The sequence below is a fragment of the Orbicella franksi genome, chromosome 15 (genome assembly GCF_964199315.1).
Source record: "Orbicella franksi chromosome 15, jaOrbFran1.1, whole genome shotgun sequence".
Lineage (NCBI taxonomy): Eukaryota > Metazoa > Cnidaria > Anthozoa > Scleractinia > Merulinidae > Orbicella > Orbicella franksi.
In genome coordinates this window covers 17949047-17972046 of record NC_138159.1, presented here as the reverse complement: position 1 = coordinate 17972046, position 23000 = coordinate 17949047, and the positions used below count along the sequence as shown (strand labels likewise).

Here is a 23000-nt window from a genome sequence, read left to right as displayed (position 1 = left end):
TTTCCTTAGCCATGAAATAGGCAACCCTTTACACTTCAAACCTCGCGCGCAACAAAACGTGCTGTAGTTGAATAAATTAATTTTGCTTTTTGCTTGAAGAGGGTCACCGATTGGCCCTCGTCAAATGCAAATTTAATCAAAACGTTATGAGAGCTTAAAACTGGGTCTGTAGAAGGGCCCCGCGCACCAAAGCGAAACCTTCTGAACGTTTCTAACAAGGAATCATGCGAGAAACGAAAAAGTCCGAGAGTTGTGTGAGTAAAAGGGGTCCAGATAAAAAAAAAATAGGGGGTCCAGATGGGGGTCCAGAAGGGGATCCAAAAGGGGATCCAGATAGGGGTCCAGAAGGGGTCCAGATGGGGTTCAAAAGGGGGTCCAGTAGGGGTACAGAGTGACGGGTCCACGTTTTGTACCAACTTCATCACTTGCTAGTTTAAGATTTTCCCGCACACCTAAAAAAATGTAGCTGTATATGGAGGATCTGTGTAATTAACCTCTGCATAAAACTAAAAGTACGATGTCCGGAGACCAAGAGTTTATAGAAATGAAAGTATTTGGGAAAACGAAAAAGCTTACTGACCAAGCTCTTTTTTTCCTGTCTGATCTTTAACTAGTGAGACAATCTCAGATAGTGCAGAGCGCAATTGATAGCTCTGATACAGTAGTCCCATAAGTACTCACCCCTGCTCGGTTCACTTCCGGTTTGTGTCTACCTTGGTAGTCTGCTACGGCTTTTCCCCTTTGCAGTGTGTATGTTTCAAGGTTGTATTTTCATTCAAGGTCTAAACATTACGCACAAATTAATTACTACTGGTGCTTTAAGTTGATTTTCGTTCATTTTAAATTCAACAATACGCTGAAGCAGCAAACGTGACAATTTAGCTCTTCACGCCAACTTTGTAACTTGATACTTTTGTTTTCCTCGCAGAGCCATGTAATATGAAACCCCTGTTTTCTCCAAAACATACGGAAGATGTCCTTGTTTTTTGGAGATAAATGAAAGAAAGTTAAATATCTGATGTAGTGATGAAGAAACGGAACAGAGACGATGTTTTACTAAAAATGCAAATTTTTACCGATGAACAAGAACTAATTTAATTATCAGATAGTCACGAAATACCACTTTCTTTTTCTGTTGCCACCTTTGTTGTTAACAATAAAACAATTCAAAATTAACACACAACGACATTGATGGCTGAGAAGCTTTTCAACGAAAAGTATTGAAGATAAACAGCGCTACTTGGCCGATATGAATGAGTCTCCTCAAAGACTGATTAAATTAATTTGAACTTTCATTAGGTGCCACGGCGTCTGCAGCAATATTTGAGCATTTTCCTGGTTTCTTTTGTTACAAATTTACAATTTGCGGAGTATTAAAGCCACTAACTTGAGAACTTTTTGGTCTCTCTTACAGACACAATTAAGGCAAGAAATAAACAAGTCGCTAAGGAGAAGCAATATATTTGAACCCTGACAAGCACACTATTGTAGATTGAAAACAGCAGATGATATTTGTTGAACCGACCTGTTTGTAATTCTAAAAGCTCCGCAGCCACAGTAACGTTTCATTTTTGCAATAAAAAGGGACAATTGGCGCTACCTGAAAAATAACTGCCGTCCTTGGTCACATGACACGATATATAAAATACTGTGTGTAAAGATAGTGTATAACACTAACAATGCTAGAACGCATGCGTCTTACATGTTGAGCTCTACCATAAGGAAAACCACTCAACATTTGTGCGTGATTCCGTATGCAATGTATCCTTCACCTAATATAGAGGCCACGAACCCTAACTAATCTACGCATGCGTTTAGGGCAAATTAGTTTTGTTCTAAGGAGAATGGTACCACAAGGAGAGCAAGGGGTTACCTGAAACAAATATATAGCTTTGCGATGTTCAAAGTTAAGCGACGGCGATGGAATGTGTTTTACGTAGAGTACACATGTACCTTTCCCACCCTACTCCCACTACTTCCTTGCCTCTAGACTAATTAATTAATTGAAATTAATTAATTAAACAAACATTAAAGTTTACGCCTTAGCGCCATAGGGCCATAGCGTCATAGTGCCATATCGCCTTAGTTCCTTAGCGGCAGGCAACCCCCATAACCATCCCAATAGTGCACTCTGCACTAAAAATGGCCATCAGCCGGATTAGGAGGCAGTCACAAGGGTCAACCAAACAGTTGCATGTTTTGAACGTTTCGTGTGCAGTATATATTGGTTATTGACCAAGTGTGAGGTCAAGATGGCTGGATATTGGCCAAGTTCTTTTTTTGCGAGTTTATGGACCGAGACGGAGTCGAGGTCCATAAACTTGCAAAAAAAGAACGAGGCCAATATCCAGCCATCTTGACCGAACAAGCTTGGTCAATAAAGGATTTATTATATGGCTTTCGGGGAAATTTTTCTTGCGGGACACGGCGGGTAGTCCCGAGCGGGCAAGATAGCTCCATCTTGCCCGCTCGGGTAGCCAATCACAGCGCAGGATTTGATTCATCTTGCCCGCTCGCGGAGCTAGCCATATAATAAATACATATATTTTTCTTTACACGACTAAGTTTAATATCGATTAATAGTTCAGAGGGCCAATAACTAAAATCGACCAATCAGATTGTTCTATTGCCGACCCGACACTGTCTCGAATGATCACGCATAGTTACTCTTAATTGAAGATTTTCTGGCTGTTTTATGGCTTACGTTAATTACTAACGAGCAAAAATAACATTCCTTTTCTTTTTCCTCTAACCCTATTTCCCTTCTGTTTTGTTTAACATCAGACTTGAGTATAAGCCTATGGGCTCAGACAAAATAACAACAAACCACGTACGAATATGTCCCTTAAAAAAGTCGAAAATGTAATTATAACAAGAACAAAGAAAATCGTAATTAAGTGAAACGTAAACGGGCACAGAAACCCTCAGGAAAATAGCCCCTCAGCTACTTGGGCAGAAAACGTCCACTACGTTTCAGGTACAACGAAGCTACAGTCTGGGCCCAAATGGATCCCCTACAATTTTGGGCTCAGAAGATTCCATTCATCTAAGCGCAAATAAACCACTTACCGTTTGGGCACAGATGATCTTATACTTCTCGAGCCTAGCCACGTTAGTTGGTGGAGGAAAAAATAGGGGAGAAGCACATTTGCTCCTCGCAACAAGCCTCCTTCCCTTTCAATCAATCAATCAATCAATCAATCAATCAATCAATCAATCAATCAATCAATCAATCAATCAATCAGTCAGTCAGTCAGTCAGTCAATCAATCAACTTTATTAAGAGAGGGTGGCAGTATAAACTGATAAACTAGAGGCCCTCTGTGCAAAAAATCTCCTTTATTACGCTCCGCCGTTTTTTTCACACTGCGCCCTAACTGATCGAAAGCCGGGAAGAGGCTATCTCGGGGGACGCACCAGCATACCCATACTTCTAAATATGCTATTCAAATCTCTTGGTAGTTCATACCGTCGAGAGAATATTTTTCCGCTTATTATGAGGTAGAAAATTAATTCATTTTGATTGGCTGAGAGCAGGCCAATTTATCGTTAATTATTAATGTGCACCGCAGTGCAAATTAACGCGCGCGGGCTTGTGATTTTCTCGGTCATAGAAGTATAGGTAATCGCACGAATGCGAGTGCAATTAGGATTTGCAATACCAGTGGTATTTGAAAATTTTCTCAAAATTGCATGCGCCTTTAGGCGAGTGCAATTTCAAATTTCGCTCGTCCAGCCTATTTAAAATTTGAAAACGCAGCTTTATTTCTATGGTTAGGCTTATCGTCCACACTAATCCGTCATGAAAACGGACCTTTTCGAAAACGCTCTTTAAACCGGAGGAATTTGAAAACATCGGCTTTGCGTTTTAGTTTAGTGTGGACGGAAAACATTTTGAACACGGAGGTTTTCGAGAACGATGGAGTCATGATAACCATGTGACGCTATCGCCGTCATGTTGATTGTACAACCAACGTGACTGACTGCTTTTACCATTTGAATCTTACAGGCTTGGCTATAAACCAATAATACACCCCTCCCCTCCCCCCACCACTTCCGTCATTCCCCGGCTCCAAATGAACAACCAAACCTACTTAAGGATTGTCTCCTTCATCGCAACTGCAAATATCAATACAGACCAAAATGAGCTGGATAAATTATTTTATTTCAAGTTTGTAAAAAATTGGAATGAACCCTTGAATTGAAATAAATAAACAGTACAACTCGTGCACCGTAATTGAGGATTCCCCACAACGGCAATACACTCTGCCCATGGGACTCTATAAATAGGCCCTTTGCAGCTGGGGTCACGTGACCAAATTTTTCCTAGAAAATTTTTATATTATGGGCTATAACTTAAAGACTGGCAGAAATGGAAAGAGCGCATCGAAAATACTACAATGGCCAAGTTTGAGGCCCCTGGAATTAAAGAGTAAGTTTATACGACAGTTTGAATTTTAGGAAAATTTAGAAGATTTGTATGGAAAATGTTGCTGGAGAGCAAGGTCTTGCTCTCCAACAACTTTTTCCATACAAATCTTATTCTTTTAAAAATTCAGACCGTCATAAAATCTCATTCTTTAATGATAGGGGTCTCAAACTTGGCCATTTTTATATTTCCGACATGCTTTTTCCATTTCTGGCATTCGTTAAGTTATAGCCCATAATTTTATGAAAAATAGGTCACGTGATGGCTTAGCTGCAAAGGGCCTATTGTTTCCTTATTTTAACTAATGTTTTCTTCAATATTCTTGTAACTTAAAGGTAACTACAATGCTGGATTCCAGTGAAATTAAGATAAGAAACTCGTATTGCGGACACAAGCTGCATTTGCAAAAGCTACAATAAAGAACTTCACACGTTTCTCGCCTGTGCTACTCAACCTGGTTCCCAGGGCTTTTCCATCCAAATTCAAGGGATAAGCACTGAGCACGAGGTTGTGTGCTGCTGATAGCAAGCGCGTTTAACAAGATATACTCTGGCATACGTTCGCAGCATAAACGCCAATTTACTCTTGACTTGCTGAAAAATTTAAAATGACCAAGGCTTTTCTCGAGCAAAAGAGATTCAGTCATGGTCGTCACGCAACTCGGCTATGCGTGACGGTCAATGTAACACCAGCCTGATGAGCGTCAGCGCGAGTCCATATCTAATAACATTCCTATATGAAATACTGTGTTACAAAGCGTTTGCCCTTGGCTTTGAATCTCTTTGAGTGGAAGTCCTGTTAGTTGGTTTAGAGGAGAAAGAAAACGTTTTGTGATAATAGACAGCTCAAAGTCTCTCTCACACATAGACTAATCTCCAACACGAGGGAATCACAAAACAACTTACGACAATTCATGTAACCGTCGACAACTCAAAATCGTGAAATCAGTCCCAAATTGTTGGGTTTAACTTCTCGGCTTTTTTCACCCTCTTATACCACAGGACACCCACACAAGTAATCAGCATGGGACTTTCGGTTGAATAAAAAGTTGAACCATATTATGTCACTTGCTGGGGAACAAAACTTCCTGAATATAAAATAGAACCTAAGGTACTTCTGCACCCAATTCAAGGGGGGCGTGAAACCGTAACAAATTTACAATGGTGTTTGCCACCCCTAAATTATTTACAATGATCGTGTGCTAATAGCGTGCACAACAATGGACACTAAAGTCCAAATTGGAAACACAGGCAACTAAAACAGTTATATAACAAACCTTATGTTGCCCGTCATTAGAAACGGAAAATTCTACCTAATGATAACTGTCAAAGTTGTAAAATATGTCTACATTAGCCGCAATCAATTGACTGTTTTGTTACTCTGGAATGTTACTTATCCAAGCCTAACTCTCTGGGTTTCGAGGCTGAAGGCAAACTATTGAGTAGTTCTATCAAATTCTGGTTACCACTAATTAAATTAGAAATTTTCAATGTGAAACCTGCATAAACGCAATACTGCATAAGCGCAATGAGAATGCCCAAAACTCTACTACTTAGCCTTTCCCACACAGCACCCAAGCATAACAGGTTTGCTAAGATAACCGTAACATCAACTGTTGTATAACAATAAATAATGGCCACAAAATGGTCGACCAGATAAATATGCACCAGTCATGCAATCCAGTTCGAGCAAACTACTGGAAAGCACTGCAACAACTGGTTTATCCTATAGAGCCCAAACTTCAGAGAGCGGCACTTTGTGGCGGGAAAACTGTGACGAACGCGGCACATTACGGCGAGAAAACTGCGACGAACGAGGCACATTATGGCGGCAAAAAGAACTGGGACAGATACACCACATTGTGGCGGGAAAACTACCTTTGCTCACAAAGCGTGGAACACAACGGAATACTAGTAACTGATTGCTAAGCAAAATAGAAATCATGGACTGTAAATGAAACCAAGTCCCCTTGAAAAAAAAAATTACATACACTACACAAACAAGTCATACTATCGCATCGCTACGCTGGGTCAACCAACTCACCAGTCACTTTCTCAAGCCTGGTAACAGCTGTTCCAAAACTATCTCACCGCAAATCCAGAATTAAAAGCGGGTTTACAAATTTCCCTCTATAGCAAAGCTTTTCAATGCCTTTTTGTCAAGAGATAGAGTTGGTCAAAGTCAAAACTAATGGTAACAAAAAAAAGAAAAAAAAAACACCCGAAAACCTCACTGAAAAGTAACTCAAACTGAAATAAAGATCCGGGCTGGCTCTGGATTAGCTCAATTAAGCTTTAACAACCATCCTCGGTGTGCGCATTAATATCAATTTTTTACTAGAGTTAAATATACTTTTTTGACATTATTTTTATCGCCTACAAAGGCACTCGACAATAAATATAAATACGCTTAAATAAATCACGAGTCCATCTGAGAAAAATTGTAATAATTATAACAAGCAATAATATAATAAAATAGACACAGGAGTCCCTACTGAATTTTGTTACACGACTGGAAGAAAATCATTTTCATACCAAGGCTACCCTTCAAGAGCTATAACGCTCTAGAAAAAATGTTTCTTATACATGCTTCTTTACAACATCCAATCAAATTGTGCATAAGGTTATGAAGTAACGCTGTGATATGAGAAAACTGTTTTGAAGACACAAAACTCATAAGGCGGATTCCATTTTCCGAGTTTTCCCAGTTGGTTTTAATACATGCATGCACCTAATCTACTCCTCCCTGCAAGTTGGATCTATTTTATTTCCATAAAAAAATTCATTAAATACCTGCTTTTTTAAATAAGCTTTAAATCATCTAGTGTTACATAACATTGTAGTTCTACTTTACAATTTCGTGAACAGTCTCCAAACAGTTAGCTTGGTAACCTTGCCTCCAAATTTACAGCTTGGTAACCTTGTCTCCAAACAGCGAGGCATAAGTGAGTTCCAGTTCACACACGGCCAAATGTTTCAGTTTTGTTTCGTGTAGGGTTCGGAGGTCTTTCAAACTCTGGAATGGAAACCACAGAATCAGTGCTGCAATAATATAATGCTCAGGTACACAGAAATGTCAACAGCTCTGTCCCTGACCTTCAACCTAACCCTAGGTACCTATGAACAACTGTAAAGTAAATAACAGATCAGCTGTTGAAATAATGATATAAGCAAACCTTTTTCTTGTCCTCATCAAGTAACTCATAGAGCTTGTCATGTTCCTTCTCTAACTCCTCGCTCTCTTTCTTGTGAAACTCAGCCATCTAAAATCACCAAATATTCAAAACAGTTGTAACACCTTTCATTGATTAGTGTGCTTGTTTATGCAACAATACGGAATACACTCTGCCCTGGTCACAGGGCTGGCTAGCTTGCTGGCCGGCTGAGAGATAGACGGACTCACATTTGTGCTGACCCTTCCCACATTCCATAAAATGCACAATAAACTATCAACAAACCTTCTGTCTCTCTTTCACAGATTGCTCTATGTGTTTTTTGTTCTCCTCACGTTTTCTCCTGGAAGGTACACATGAAGGACAAAGGAAAGAAGGAATGAGGCAACAACAACATTTATTTGTACCAGAAAGAAGAAGAATGGATAAAGAGCAGCAATAGTAATGAGACAGACATGCAGGCAGACAGACAAACAGACAGATGGACAGGTACACAAACCGAGATGGACCAACAGATGAACAGACAGACAGAAAACCGATGGAATGGACGGGATTGTGAGGCAAGCGATTATGCATAATTATTAATATGGTACAATGTCAAACCTTTGGAGTTCGTCTTTGTTTGAATGGTGACGTGCCAGAACTTTTAACTCTTCTCTGTTTTGATTGTCTTGGCTCTTTTTTAAGTCATTCATTTGTCTGAAAAATGTAAGAGCATGTATCTGTGTACCACGTAGCAAAGATATTTGATTATGAAATCTATGTTCCAGTAATAATTGCCAGATGAGATTATATTCTTTTTCGTTTCAAACATTTCAAAGAGTCTTATCATTTTTTGGAGAAACTTGTGTATAACTGTACAAAAAATTCAAATGAATAAAGCAAGGAAGTCTTACTTTCCGTGCAAATCCGCCAGTAATTTCATCTTTTCTTCTTGTGACAGCTGCATCAATCTCTCAAGTTCCTCTTGTTTCTGGACAGAAATTTAACATAAAAACATCTGAGCCGGGTTGTTGAAAACTCGATTAAGCTAACCCAGAATTTGGCAAAAATTTTGATTTCAGTTTTGAAACTTTTCGGTATTGTTTGTCCTCCAGTTCTGAGGTTCAATAATCTCAAACTACACAAAGCATAAGCAGTGAAAAACATATTCATACTAGAAAACTTAATACGTCGGTTAGCTTTTAATCCTGGGATAACTAAAACCGTCTTTTGAACAACCCGGCCTGGCTTTGAAAGTGAATATTGATTACAAAAAATCCCAGCTTACTGGAGTTAGTTGCTTCTCAGCCAGTTCCAGCTGTTCATTCAACTGTCTTCTCAAGAGATCGATCATTGCTTCACGGTGCTCGCGTTTAAGAGAATTGATCTATAAAAGGCAACAACAAAAGCATTATCAGTTAACCGTTAAACGTTAAACGTTGTCACACACCACTAGACTAGCATGAAAATATTATGCAATGGCTTAGCAACTAGCAAGATATTTTTGCGAATATAAGAGAAAGTCACATTACAGCACAAAAACGCGCCAGAAAGATACTGATTCTGTGTAGATTGTAGAAATTGAATAAGGAAGAACGAGCAAGATTTATGTCATGCAAGTATTGTGTCATGCAAGACGTTCAGTCACGTCTTTTGTCATGCAAGCCAGTGAAAACCTCCATAGCATAGTGCACTCCAATATTAAATACAATGTTGAGCTATCAATGTCAGTTAGCCAGCCATCGTACGAAGAGCTGCAAGCAGTGTTTGGAACATCATCACACAACATTAGGACTACTCTGAGAAAATCCAAAACAGTAAACCACAATTCGTAAAAAATGAAAACTGGGTGACGCATGCATGTCTACATGTGATGCAGTGGTTGTTTGTGCGATAATTAAAGTAGAAACTATGTCCGTGGGCAAGACCTAAAGCGTGCAGAATTTCACGCAGTCTGTCAATTTAAGTCGGACAATTTTCACATGCTATCAACAAATTCAAGGAGGAAATACCACATTTCGTTTTGGGAAATGTTGAGAAACCAAACGCCACCACATTAAAGGACTACTCAATAGCCTTAATTTCAAAGGTCACACACTACGGTTTCATCCACAGACCTACAAGTTAGAACCACGTTGTACGGCATAATAAACAGTACCACATGAAAGTACTGCTCAATAGCTTTCATTCGAATGGTCACACACTAGGATTTTATCAACATTTTTAAAATAAATTCTACACAAAAATCTCCAGCCTAGAAAAACTGATAATTGAAATAATGTTCGGAACAAGAGGCTACAACACTGTCTTGTCAAGGTGGCAAAAAAGTGAGAGTTTTGAGAGAGGTTGCGTACGAGGAAGTTGCAAGTATCTCATGCAATCAAACCCTTAAGGCAACTGATTTCAAAACTAGGGATTTTAAGAAACACATTTTGTTAATATCTTCATGTCACTTCGAAAATCCCTCTAAGCACCAAATAATTCTAGTCCTAGAGGTATCACCTCAGCAACAGCAAATATATTTATTTCCACATGCCATATTTTCTTTATCATCAACCTTTAAAAGGCCAAATGTGAAGCCAATGCTTAATAAAGACGTTAAAACTGCAATGAATTTGGTCACATTTGCCTTTTGAAACAAGACAGCTCAGTAACCATTTAAGCAATAGAGCACTTTCTCCGTGTTGACATCGCCTCATCTAAATACGAGGGGGTTTCGGAGAATTCAACACGGTTATACAAACCCAAGACATAGTCGAAGGTTTGCACAACTATAGAGAATTCTCCCAACCCCCCTTGTGTTTAGATAAGACTATGTAAACACGGAAAAAGTAGTCTACTGCTTTTATACAATGTTTCTCAAAAATACACGGGAATCTAAAACGTCGCAACTGTTTTTACATATACTCTCATCTAAACACACCTAATGACCAATGAGAGCGCGCATAGTATCTACCGCATTTAATAAAAATAAATTTTACTTTCCACGTTTCACACAAACTAGTTATCTCCTTTTTCAACGGTGTACGGTGTGCACAGTGACAAAATTGCAAGAAATACTAGTGCTGTAGTACTGTTTACAGCCGTGAAATTGCATGTACGTACGCTTGTTTCTCTGTCAAGACCAACTGCCTCCTCCTAAGAGTTCCAAGAGAAGAAACCACAAGAGTTTTTACATCAAACTTGAATACTTCAGACCTCAGTTCAAGTAATGTGTCATGCAACTGAACTCAAGCCATGCAAGTTAAGATGTGCCACAGGTACAAGCATTTACTTTAATACCGAATATTTTGCCCTGCCATGCAGTAAGGAGATTATCTACTTCATGCAGTCCTGCACATTAGGTTATTTCATGCAATTTGACTTACATCCACACCAGCAATTTATTTTATTTTACTGCAATAGTTCTGGCCAAATTTACATATCATGCTGTGTTCAGTGCAACAGAAAAAATAGCTATAGAGAACTCGGGCAAGTAGTTCACCACGTGCAATAATTCGTGTATTTACCACAATAAAGCATGCGCATAATGTATGATATACGATCAAGGTAAATGAAAGAATGATGTGTGGTTAGAGCATAAGATAATGATGTTAGTCAGTACAGTTACAGCACATTTCATTGAGTTTCAGAAAAAACATGTTACCCATGTTAGGCTAAATACACCTTAACTAATTGACAAGACAATTAGCGAGAACCAACAACAAACTCAACCCACTTATGACGCCAGGTGCGGGAATCGAACCCGGGCCACATTGGTGGGAGGCGAGTGCTCTCACCACTGCACCATCCCTGCTACCCCCAAAATCCATTCCAATAAAAAGAGCATAGGATTAAGACTGTTTCAGACCTAAATCACCATGCGTACCCTAACCCATAATTGGTCAAATTTGACATAACTCCTCACTCAGGCCTGGTTTTCAAAATGTTGTCAAAATCCCAGACGAGAAACATGATGATCTGAGTGTTAATTGATTTCGAATTATGAAAAACATGATGATAAAATTAAAGTAGTTATTGATACTCCAACTTTAATGGGGATACCTTGGGAAAAGAAAAACTTTTTTGGTCGATATGTGACCATTTACAGCGTGTGAAAACACGCATTTTGATGGTTTGTGATCACGATTGGACCTAAACGTCTCGGGACTTGTAAGGAGCTTTGCCACGGTTACCACAACTTGAAAAGTTTAGCCTACATTTTTCAAGTCTGTGTTAATCTTCTTCATCCTTAATCATCCTTGTTCCTGTATGGTTCGTTATTATCTCTTTGGTGTTTTTATATCTCAGTAAACTACTATTTTCTGGTTTCCTTCAATTTAAAGGTAATTTTGTACCTGGCCAAAATATCGTGGCTGAGCTCCTTTAATCCCCAAGCCTGGTTAAGTCTCCAAACAAGCCCCAAAGCAATATCTGTAGCATGCTCCACAGAACAAGTGTAAGTTGATTGCAAGTCAATACCTCTGTGAAATATCTGCAAAGTCTGAGACCATCAGGTAACAGGCAATTGCCGATCATCTGGGATTTTCAATACATGAAAATCAGGCTTTACAACGAAATTGTGAATGTTTTAAAGGTAACAATTAGAATGCAGATTCGTGTCATCAGATTGATGCAAATGTTACCTTCAATTCATGACTTTGAGCAAGGCTATTCATGTCATCTACTCCTTTACGGTAAGTCTCCTCATAATTTCTGCAGAGAACAGTGAAAAATAATGTAACGGTTGTCTAAAATTCAAATTTAACATCTAAGAGTTAAGTTAATACATACCCCTTCTTCTCTGCCTTCTTTAGCTCTTTGTCACCTTTTTTCTTTGCAGAAAATTTCTCCTTGTCCAGGTCCTTGAGCAATTTTTCTTGTTCCGACAAGTGATTCTTTTGAAGTTTGTCTTTATCCTGAAGTTACATACAGTAAAAACCAGCATGTAAGAACCTAAATTTTTTGAAGTCTGGCAAAATAGATTATTGTATTTTGGGGTAGTTATTGGCAATTTAGGCTAAGTAGGGTCTTTAATTAAGTTCTTAATTTCTTTATGAAGGAGACATATTGCTTATTACCAGAAAAAATAAATAAACTGGGCTTTAGTCCTTGAATATAGAGTACTTATTCACATTATTATATGTATTTTCTTGTCATATAAATTTGCCATTTCGAAGTCACACTCCTTGGTTAAAATGTTTATCATAATTTAACTGTAACCCACAGATAAGAACCTGCTTGATCTTGCTTGACTAAACAGGTTCTTATATTTTGGGTATTAAAATGGCAAATTTCTCGCTGCAGGTTCTTAAACCACTAGATTCTTACACGCAGGTGTTTACTGTAACATCAGTTAACAACAAAGCAATGTGTGCAGAGAGCTATGCAGCAATGCTCTGAATACAAAATGACGGATAAAACGATAGCTACTTCATTATTTAACAGGCAAAAACAAGTAAATTTACCTTTTCATGTTTTTTTACAAGGATGTCCATCTCTTTCTGATGTTTCAGGTTAAGTTTTAGGAATGCCTGAGAACATTAAATTGAGAAAAATAAAAAAAAAAACTAATTAAAACAATCAATGTGACGAGTTTGGGACTTGACTTAGTGGTTGTGAGTTACATGAAAAAAGCACCCCTGGGGGAGCTAAAAAAAAAACCTCGTCTCATCAGACTATAAAATGACAAAAATTGCAGGCTGCATGATTTTGGGGTTTTTATTTGGAAGAGAAATTGCAGTTCAAACATCTTAGCTGCATACAAGACAACTGTTTGACCTCTCTAAACATAATATTGGAGGGGGGGGGGGGACAGTTATCATCAGCAGGATTTTTACATATTGGTATGTTACGTTGAGATGTTCTTTAATGAGTAATTGATCTCTCTTTACCCGATGTCAAACCAAAATAAAAACCACACTAATGACATATCTCTGCAGACAACAAAGTACTCCATCAATTCTGTGCACAAGTCAGACGGTCGGTCAGTTGGTCGGTCGGTCGGCAGTCAGTCAGCAGTCAGTCAGTCAACGGTCTTGTAACAAAGGTAGCCCTAAAATAGTTTGACAAATCTAACAAACAAGTAGCCTGCTATGTGGACACTCTTCATGCAATCTTGCGTGATGAGCCCAAGGAGCATCTGCATAGGAGGTCAACCAACAAGTGGCCCCCCTGTAAAATATACAAGATAAGTTAAGAGAACTCAAGTTAAACAGTTCTTTCACTTACCTTACGCTCCTTAAGTTCCCTGATGGATGCAGGTTCTACTTTTGTATCTGAAAATAGGAAGCAATCTTTTTCAGCTGTGTCCAAAAATATCTCACCACAAAATTCACAACATCACCATAAAGATTACAGGTAAAGCTAAGATATGAAGCTTTTAGATGAAACAAGATTGTTCAATATTTGTATGAATTCTTGCAAATGCATTAAAGGAAAGTGTTTCAAATCCTCAACATCCAATCAATGACAAGTGTGAGTACTCTTCAAATGTCGTAGCAAGTAGCTCATTAAAAAATCCTTAGTGGTACACAACATGTTGCTAAAAAGCCTGCAAGTATACTTTATTATGGCTAATATAGGCACTTGTTCTTCCATGTGAATTTGTTGTATTTAAACATCCACACAACAACAAAAAGCTATGACATTAAAGTCTTCGATGACAACCATTCGTTTAGGTTATAAGTTTCTCTAGGGGGTGTTTGCTCTGAATAGCTCCTATGGCCTCAAAATAGCTTTGAGTTAATAGAGACTTCTTATGAAATAATTCAGGTAAAGTTAACCAACACAAAGGCTCTGACATGCAAAAAATGCCTTCAGACTAAATAGAAAGAAGCAATTCAAACGGTCTTGATAAAATCAGGCACAGACCTAGGGGTGGTGAAAGGTAAATGCAAGACTTTGCGAGAACGCAAGACTAGCATTTTTCTTTGCGAGCCCGAGACAGTTTGACTTGTTCAATTGTGAGACAGAGACTTCAAAGGATTTTAAATGCGAGCTCAAGACGTTCAGGTTTTAAGACTTTCAGACATCATCATTTAAAAGCTTGTGTAAAAAATATAAACAAATTGATACTTCAAGACTTTCTTAGCCTTGAAAAAAACTTGAGACTGCGAGATGCACATAACTGCTAAAAAACACGAATGTGAGACACATGAAATTCGGCGAACATTTTGCGAGACCCATGGTTTTCGAAAGACCATTCACCACCCCTAGAACTACATTTAAAAAATAAGCAACTACTTATAGCTAGAAGAAATTAAAATGAAAATGTGAATAAGCAGTGTTTTTTGACCAATAATCTTGTTTTATAGGCGTGCAGTGCATGCTGAGAAATACATGTTAATAACTCTATGGCATCAAAGGCCCACAATGATAAATTATCAACCTTCATAAGCCTGCAAACCACACAACAGATTGATTATCAGTCACAAAACCTCTCAGATCAATCACTAAAAAGTAGCTTCTGATGGTTTCTTCTGGAGGTTTCCTCTTGATTCTGATCCCAGTATCATAAACTTAATCGAGAACACTATAAATACAATTTCTGTCTTCAGTTGCACTGGACGTTGGACTTAATAATTTGGTAATTAGCAAAAAAGCTTGAATTACACTTTCACTTATAATTAAAAACTGTTAGACAAGAATTTTAACGTTTATTATATGGTAATAAGCAAAACTTAAAAGTAACAAATTTCAAAATGAAAACATACGCTAAGAAACAATGTTTCAACATCATCTTGACATCATTATCAAGTTAAAAACATGAGTTCGTGTTCCATTTATATGCCTAGGCAAGGTGAAAATAGTTTTGCAACTTTGCAATATTATTTTAAAAAGTGAAATATTTTGTTTGGCTCAACTGTGACTGATGAAGTTTGGCTGAGCCGAACAAAATATTCCACTCTTTTAAAAAAAAATTATTGCTCTGAGTACAGAAAATTATTTTAGATTTTTAATTAATGATTTACATTTTGTTTTATAATTTTTAAAAATGAAAGTAAACCTACAAAAATGTCGGAATGCCATGTGTTCTTCTCTTATACTACCTCCTGAAAGCAGAAATTTCCTTACATTTAGATGACATTTTTTGATACGATTTTATAACATTTTAATTAAAATTGTTGATAAGTGTGTGAAGGCAATTAGCAAAATTAAATGTTGTTATATAGTCACAGAAGCACGCCTGCAGGTTATGACAGAAATGTTTAAATTGATAAGAGGTTAAATTATGTTGTGCTTAAAAAAGACACAATGTGAGAAGAAAACATAAAAGAGCATTTGATAAAGGAATGTTGTTACTGCAAGTTTCTAATGTTGTTAAATAGGACACAGGTCACACTATAAAGGGAAAGTACTCACTTCCTTACAAAACTGCATAGAAGTTCTACAGAAACTCCAAATCCATTCCACGCATAACATAACAAATGTTACAATATGTAGTTGTATATTTTAGACATATCTCCTGTTCTACTTGTTGCTTGAGTTAAGCTCGATGAATACATGTACATGGTTAAAATAACTGTTAATTGATTAATGAATATAAATGTTTAGTCATTCAAGATTAGATTAGTAACAATCATTGGATTAACAGTTATAATTAGGATATTAAGTCTTTCAAGTGCTTGTATAGAACTGTTTATCAAAGGAGAATGCACAAATACGTATTTTCTACCTACCCAATGGTTCCCATGTGGGTCTGAGGCCCTGCATTTATTGTGTTTATTGAAAAACAGGATTACTGCTTCTTCGGAGTCAAGATAACATCATGTTAACTCAAAAGTTTTATCTTTGGTTTAACGGTTTAGGCCTTGATGGGTTTATTGTAATGTTAACATTCAAATGTTTTATTCATATTTGAATTCCAAATAAACAATGTCTTTACATTTTATGTACCTTGAACTGCAAACAAAATGTTGAAATTGTTGCAAATTGGTCACCAGCTATTGAGCTTACTTTGCAGTGATTTAATTTGGATGTATATCATCCCCAAATTCAGTGCAAATTATGTACACGTGAATACTGTAACCATATTTCCACAAAATGTGTCTGGTAAGAATACTACTCTGTGAAGGATCTAGGATGTATGTATATAATCCTTGGAAATACATTTTCCAGCATTTTGGGGAGAAAACCAAAGGATTCTCAATACTAAAATTCGATTTTTAGGGGGATCAATGCACTCCCAACCCTTCATGATTTGCTCCAGCTATTTGCACATGTACATGTTGTACAACTGTCTAGCTAATTTGATCTTTTTTACAATTCAGCTAATAATATTATCTCACCTGTTTTTGATGATGTTATGTTGACAATTAGGCAATCCAAACACAAAAATGCAGCAGTTTGAATTTGAGAAAGAAACACAATATATTCTCCACTTTTCAGATGTATACAGATCTACACTCTACAAATGAGCAAATTTACTACTTTACTAAATTTTCTCTAAATTGGGCAGTATGTTATGGACCAATAATTGCAGTTAGAAATTATTTAGGACAACACCAGATTTAATTTAGTGAACATATATATATACTGTTGGATGCAAAACTGTTTGATTGATATGTCTGCAATGCAACAGGGTCACTAATTTAATCAAATAACACCAAATTTGGGGATGATATCAAAAAAAATTACCTTTAGTTTGGGATTTAGGAAAACCTAGAAATTTGCATGAAAATTCAAAATGCAAATTTAAAGACATGTTCAAAGAGTCCTCAAAATTCATAGGCTGAGAAACAAAACTTGAAAATAAATGTTCTGACAAGCAGAAAGTATTTGAATGCAACGGTTACTTATTTTCGTGTTGTAGTGAAAACAGACTTGTCCATAAAGGCCTCCAAACAGGCCTAACCCACATGAGATCCTTCAGGTACTTACCTTCTGGGTTATGAAAACAGATAAGAGACTGCGTCTTGCCTTCTCGCTTCTTTGTGCTTCTAGATCTCTTAGCAAAAGGTCCTCCTTTTTCCATGGCACCTGGAGAGGGAGCTGCCTGGAGTGAGAGTGAACGACTAGTGACCGCAGGATGCTGGTTGGCGGTTCTCTGTGGCTGAAGTGGCCTTGACCCTGAAATACTGTCTCGGGAACTCTCTCGTCTCAAGGCTTCTCGTAGAATCAATTCTGAGCCTCGTCTTTGATTAAGGTTAGGCATGATCTCAGCTGTGAGTGAATCTGCACAACATGTAATAAGTCACAAAACATAATAGCTACAAGTGATAGCTCTATCAATATCAATTGTCACCCATTTCTATTAATTTCAGTGTGGTTTCTCCTGGAAAAACAAAACAATAAGCAATAAAGCAAACAGCATGGAGGCAGACAGTTCAGAAGGGCCTCTCCCAATGCAAAGAGTCACTTGCCCAACAGAACGAAACAAAGAGACAGAGAAGGAAGGCCCGAAGCCAGGGAGGCAGACTAGCATCAGACTGCAAAGGCACCCAGTGTGGGGGAGAATATCACTCCCGAATCAGCCTCACCAGTCACACCTGTTGCTGTATCAGAACCAGAACTAACACACAGAGTGTGTATCTATAGTCTCTCGAGACTGATGGATACCCATTATTAAATTAGTGTGGTTTCTGAAATTCATATATAGTGAAAAATATGTAGTTCTACTATCTCTCAGCAATAAAAGTTGTTGCAAGTATTAATATACAACTGTTTTAATTTCTTTTCCCCCTTATGTTTGACGTATTACTTCAAACACTAACCAGTTGTGCCATTTCTCTTTATCGACTTTCTCTCGTTTTTTATTGACCTTTGTCTCTCTTTTCCTAGTACAGTCTTTTGTTTTGCTGTGTCTGTTGGTTTTGAACCATCTTCTTGCACAGCTTCAGATCCAGCTGAGTCCTGAAAATCACATCAAAATCATCATATAATTCACATAGATCAACCATGTCTTCAAGCCCACATAGCTTACCCCAACAGCTCACTTATAACTCCAGTTTCCCTGACTGGTATGACGATACCATTAATAAGCAATGTCCCTTGGCCTAGATGGAATTAGAGATGTGCCCATTACAGGTAAGTCCTTGACAAAGAACATCTTTGTTGGTTTACGCTCAGAATTTGTGTGGCACTCATTTATATCCCTAGGTCGATAAAGGCACAGTGAGTTTTAAAATCTCACCCTTTCTCACACAGACCCAGCCAAACCACAGACTGCGACCTCTGCTTCTTAACTGGAACACTGTGTTAAGTGAACCATGGACAACCTACTCTTCAAACAAGATCAAGGAAAATACTCCAATGGTGGATCGTGCTCTTGAAAGAATATTTGCGCTCACTAAATCCTAGCTAGAAGTGTGAACCCTACCTCCTCTGCTTCTTCATCATCTAACTGTAAAGATTTCAACTGTTCTTGCCTTTTCTCAGACGCTTGGTGATATGCAATGGGATCACACAGTGCGGCTGCAAAATCTGTGGATAAATTAGACAACAACAAATTAGCATTTTTAAACACACTGAGACCGGTTTTAATATCATAACTGTTTTATTATGAGTTCCTGACATGAGCTATGGACCTGTTTCTCAAACATACACAATCCTTTTGGACAATAATTGGAACAGCTGGGTAAAAGAGCATTGTGTTTGGCAAATCTTTTAAAGAAAGTCTTGAGAAGTTTAAGAGTACTACTACATCCAAAAATATTTTGCAAACACTCAAGAACAGTCATGACAACATACCACAACGAAGATAACATTATTGGGGGTTTCATTACCCATTTAGGCAGGAGGGCAACTGGTTTTTAAAAGTGGGAAAAAAACTGAATGTCTTTATAAGAAAAACTCTCCTTTAGATGCTCAAACCAGGCAGGCAAAATTGTCCTCACAGCCAGTCGTTGTGCCTGATCCCTCCCCCCCTCCCCCCCTTAATGAAACCCCTGATTGTGACATGTTACTTAGCACTTTTTTGGAAAGGAATCTGCAAGTTCATGTCATTTCTTGGTGTTAGGATGTCGATATTAACTGGTACCTGTTACGCAAACTGAGAAAGTAACTAGAGGAACAAGACACACCTTCAAAGCCAGATGGCACATAGTCCTTTGTAACAATATGGACAAACAATGTTGGTAGGCAAAGGGGTTGATTTGAATCGTTGCGGAGCTTTATGTGGCGATAACCTGCCAAACGACAGAGACATATCTTCTTTCAGCTTTATTGGTCAATATATAATAATCAATACAATAAATTGCAATAATAAATATAAATAATAAATATTATATAGAGACCAAAGGGGTCAGCACAAAGGGGACATGTAACCCATGCATGGCAAGGTACAATAACTTATTACATGCTCAATCTAGGTGAGTACACAATAAAATCTTGCTGTAGTACAGGAGTAGTATGGCAAATGTTTGGGGGGAGGGGTTGATATGGGATACTGGCAGGGGGTAGGGTAGGGTTTGAAACTGAGGGGAGCAGGTGGTGTGTAAGTTATTCTTTTTAAGAACTCCATCCTCCAAAGAGTGAAAAAAAAAAACTGGTTTGAACCATGAGACAAACCACATGCACTGTTACCACAATGATTACCCTGGAGGTTGGCTCTTCCTATCATTGCAAAACAGAGATCACTACATTTGTACACGCTTTTGTGGGCTTTGTTCATGGGCAATACACTTCCCCATGTGGGAGAAGTAGTCGTACCCCATATTAACTTAACTACAGTGGACATTTCAAGGTCAAAACTCACCTGGACTAAGACCAACCACTGGTAGTATTCTCTGGCCAATGAGTTTCCCACTTTCTTCATAGACAGCTATTCTTAGAACTGCTAAACTGGGTAGAACAACCTAAAATATAAATAATAACAAACTGCATGACTGTTTCCAACTGGGTGGAGGGGCATCACTGGGGTATCCATTTGGCTAAAACCTGACAGAAATTATTTTAATCCCATTTTTTTTTGGCAAAATCAGGTTAAAAATCTGCACAGAAGCTGTATGTACCTACATGATGGTTAATTGCTGCATGTCTTGAGGTCAGAACATCAATAATCAGAATGAAAGTTACAAATGCAGTTTTATATTCATTTGATAGTTTTCATATGATATTATCAAAATTGTACAATACAAAACTCCTCGATCCTTTCTTCAATACCTCTTGCAAATGACATAGTTACCTTCTTAAACACAAAAGGTTCTTCATCATACACAGGATTAATGGCATTATTTGGTACTATTTTAGTTTTGTATTTTTTTCTGATGGTGTCTGCAGGCAAACCATACATATCCACTTCTACGTATGTGCCAACCTTCTTGTCAGACAGCCACTGGCCAGAGATTACCTAACAAGAGGGTATAAAGTAGAACTGTAAGCCTGAGAGCATGCGCCAAACCCAATCTTTTATGTGATCATAATTAATTTCAATCAGTGCAACTGAACCTACATTAATATTACAGCCACTACTAAAATCCTTGATAACACAATCTTACCCTCTTTATCAACTTCCACTATGTGGTCATTACTATCTCACAAGGGTGACTGCTTAAAAGAGGTTCTAGAGGGTAACTAGAATTAAGATAATCTGACATACCTTAACAGTGACTGCACCAGCTATGATTCCATCAACTGTTGACTCCGCAAATGGGTCAAATGATTTATCAGCACGGCACATAAAACTAGGCTTCAATATGTACCTGCAAGAGTGCCACAGCAAAAACAGAATAACCCTCTTTAAACTGCAAAGTTTGGCATGCTAAAATGTGTAGTCCAGGATAGGTAGGTACACTGATAGTTAATTAACTCTTTTCAAACAAAATAGTCAAGTAAGATACTCAAAACAAATGGGGAAACTTAAGTTCAAATTTAGCCACACTGCCTTCAGGACCATTTGTCTCAGTATGCAATCAGGTAAATAGGGAATTACACACAATTGCTTGTAGATATGGAATTTCTCTTCAGGTGTTCAACTTCATATCTCACTCATTCAATGTGCTCATTCATGGGATATAAAGTTGAACATGAGAAGAGAAATTCCATATCTACAAGCAATAATATATCATTTTGTTTATGACATGAATATACTAATAATGATGTTTTTGACAATTTTCCCAAGATTTCTGACTAATATCCTACAATTTCCGAAGATAATCCAAAAGTTGTCCGAATGCCATATGAATGTTTGCAAACAATTTCTGAAAATTTGCGAAGATTACCAAAGATTTCAGAAGATTGCTGAAGCATGTGAAATGTTGATAAGCTGCTAACAAACTAACCTGTCACCAGAATTTGGAGAAAAATGACAAAGAAATAATGTGAATTGCCTGTTCCCTTGTAGTTTCTTACTTCTCTTTGATCACATTACCATTTTTTGGCTGTGACAAGGCCACCACAATCCTCCTAAAACGTTGTCTACCTCAAGGAGGTGATAATATCTTGTTTCATATTTATCAACTTACCCACATCGCCCATTGTATTCGAATATTCCTAAATTCAACATCATTGGTAAGTCTAGAGAACAAAAATAATAAAATTGTAAATATTTCCAATTTACACAATCAAAATTTATTAAGATTTGAATTAGAACAATTTGGTCATTTTCAACACATCCTGGGAAAAATCATGTGGCCTTGAACAAGATTATCAACAGTAAGTTAACCTACAGACACTCTCTCCATTGTTTTCTTTTGGAGAAGGCTGCTCCAACACAAGATTACAAGGAATGTACCTCACTTACCTAATGTTTGATAGTTTAAAGCAACTAACTGACAGCCTGCATTCCAAAAAATCTGTACAAGGAACAGGACAAAACCAGAAACATCAAATATATGAAATACTCAGTTGAAATATATGAAATACTAAGTTGAGAAATAATTGGAAATCATTATTTGAAGGAAATTTAGTTAGAATTCTACTAAGACAATTAGATTATTCCCTCTCGATTTCTATGAGGTGGTAGTTGAGGAGGAGGCCAAAGTCCTCATCAATAGAAATTGAGAGCAAACAATCTAATTGTTAATAAAGTCACATTATTCTTGCATTTTGATTGGTCCTTGCTTATTATAGATCTATTACAGGACAGATGTACAAACGACATCATTAACATTTCTTGGTTTCTTTATTACGTAACACAAATAGACTTCATGTTGTCCTGCACCTGTTTAGTAATAGACTGAAGAAGACACTTTTTGTTCTTCCCACGTTTTGATGTCATCTGTGACCTATTACTGAACAGAAGCAGTGACTGCAACATGGGATCTATTTGTTGATGAGATTCAGATTCACTACTCACCTGAGGCATGTAATTATCAGATGCAACTCTAGTTCCCTTGGGATAGATTCTGCTCAGCTGACGCTTATTATAACTAGTTGAAGTTAAGAAATACACCAGGTGAAACAGAAGCTTGACAAGTGTACAAGCAATACTACAGCGAATTAAAAATAACACTGCATCTAGCTAGATCATTTCATTCTTAAGAATGCCTATGTCATT

At 37.6% G+C, this 23000-nt stretch overlaps 1 protein-coding gene across 5 annotated transcripts in view; it reads right to left on the bottom strand.

Moving 5' to 3' along the window:
- Positions 1-4129: 4129 nt before the first annotated feature.
- The window catches only part of LOC145470050 (1-phosphatidylinositol 4,5-bisphosphate phosphodiesterase beta-1-like), a 42847-nt gene continuing 23976 nt past the window's right edge, over positions 4130-23000 (bottom strand). For 2 of the 5 annotated variants that reach the window (XM_081453874.1, XM_081453875.1), the window contains 22 exons: positions 22800-22872; positions 22245-22296; positions 21967-22018; positions 21102-21204; positions 20688-20852; positions 20259-20358; positions 19585-19689; positions 18882-18985; positions 18277-18415; positions 17483-17737; positions 15574-15615; positions 13793-13839; positions 13030-13095; positions 12356-12480; positions 12208-12277; positions 10688-10720; positions 8871-8969; positions 8497-8573; positions 8204-8299; positions 7886-7943; positions 7604-7690; positions 4130-7443 (listed from right to left, as the gene is read on the bottom strand). In XM_081453874.1, the coding sequence (XP_081310000.1) occupies positions 7333-7443; positions 7604-7690; positions 7886-7943; positions 8204-8299; positions 8497-8573; positions 8871-8969; positions 10688-10720; positions 12208-12277; positions 12356-12480; positions 13030-13095; positions 13793-13839; positions 15574-15615; positions 17483-17737; positions 18277-18415; positions 18882-18985; positions 19585-19689; positions 20259-20358; positions 20688-20852; positions 21102-21204; positions 21967-22018; positions 22245-22296; positions 22800-22872 (2059 nt within the window). In that variant the 3' untranslated portion in view covers positions 4130-7332. Of the gene's footprint in view, positions 7444-7603; positions 7691-7885; positions 7944-8203; positions 8300-8496; positions 8574-8870; positions 8970-10687; positions 10721-12207; positions 12278-12355; positions 12481-13029; positions 13096-13792; positions 13840-15573; positions 15616-17443; positions 17738-18276; positions 18416-18881; positions 18986-19584; positions 19690-20258; positions 20359-20687; positions 20853-21101; positions 21205-21966; positions 22019-22244; positions 22297-22799; positions 22873-23000 lie in introns of all 5 variants that reach the window. The other 3 variants (XM_081453876.1, XM_081453877.1, XM_081453878.1) reach the window with 3 other exon arrangements.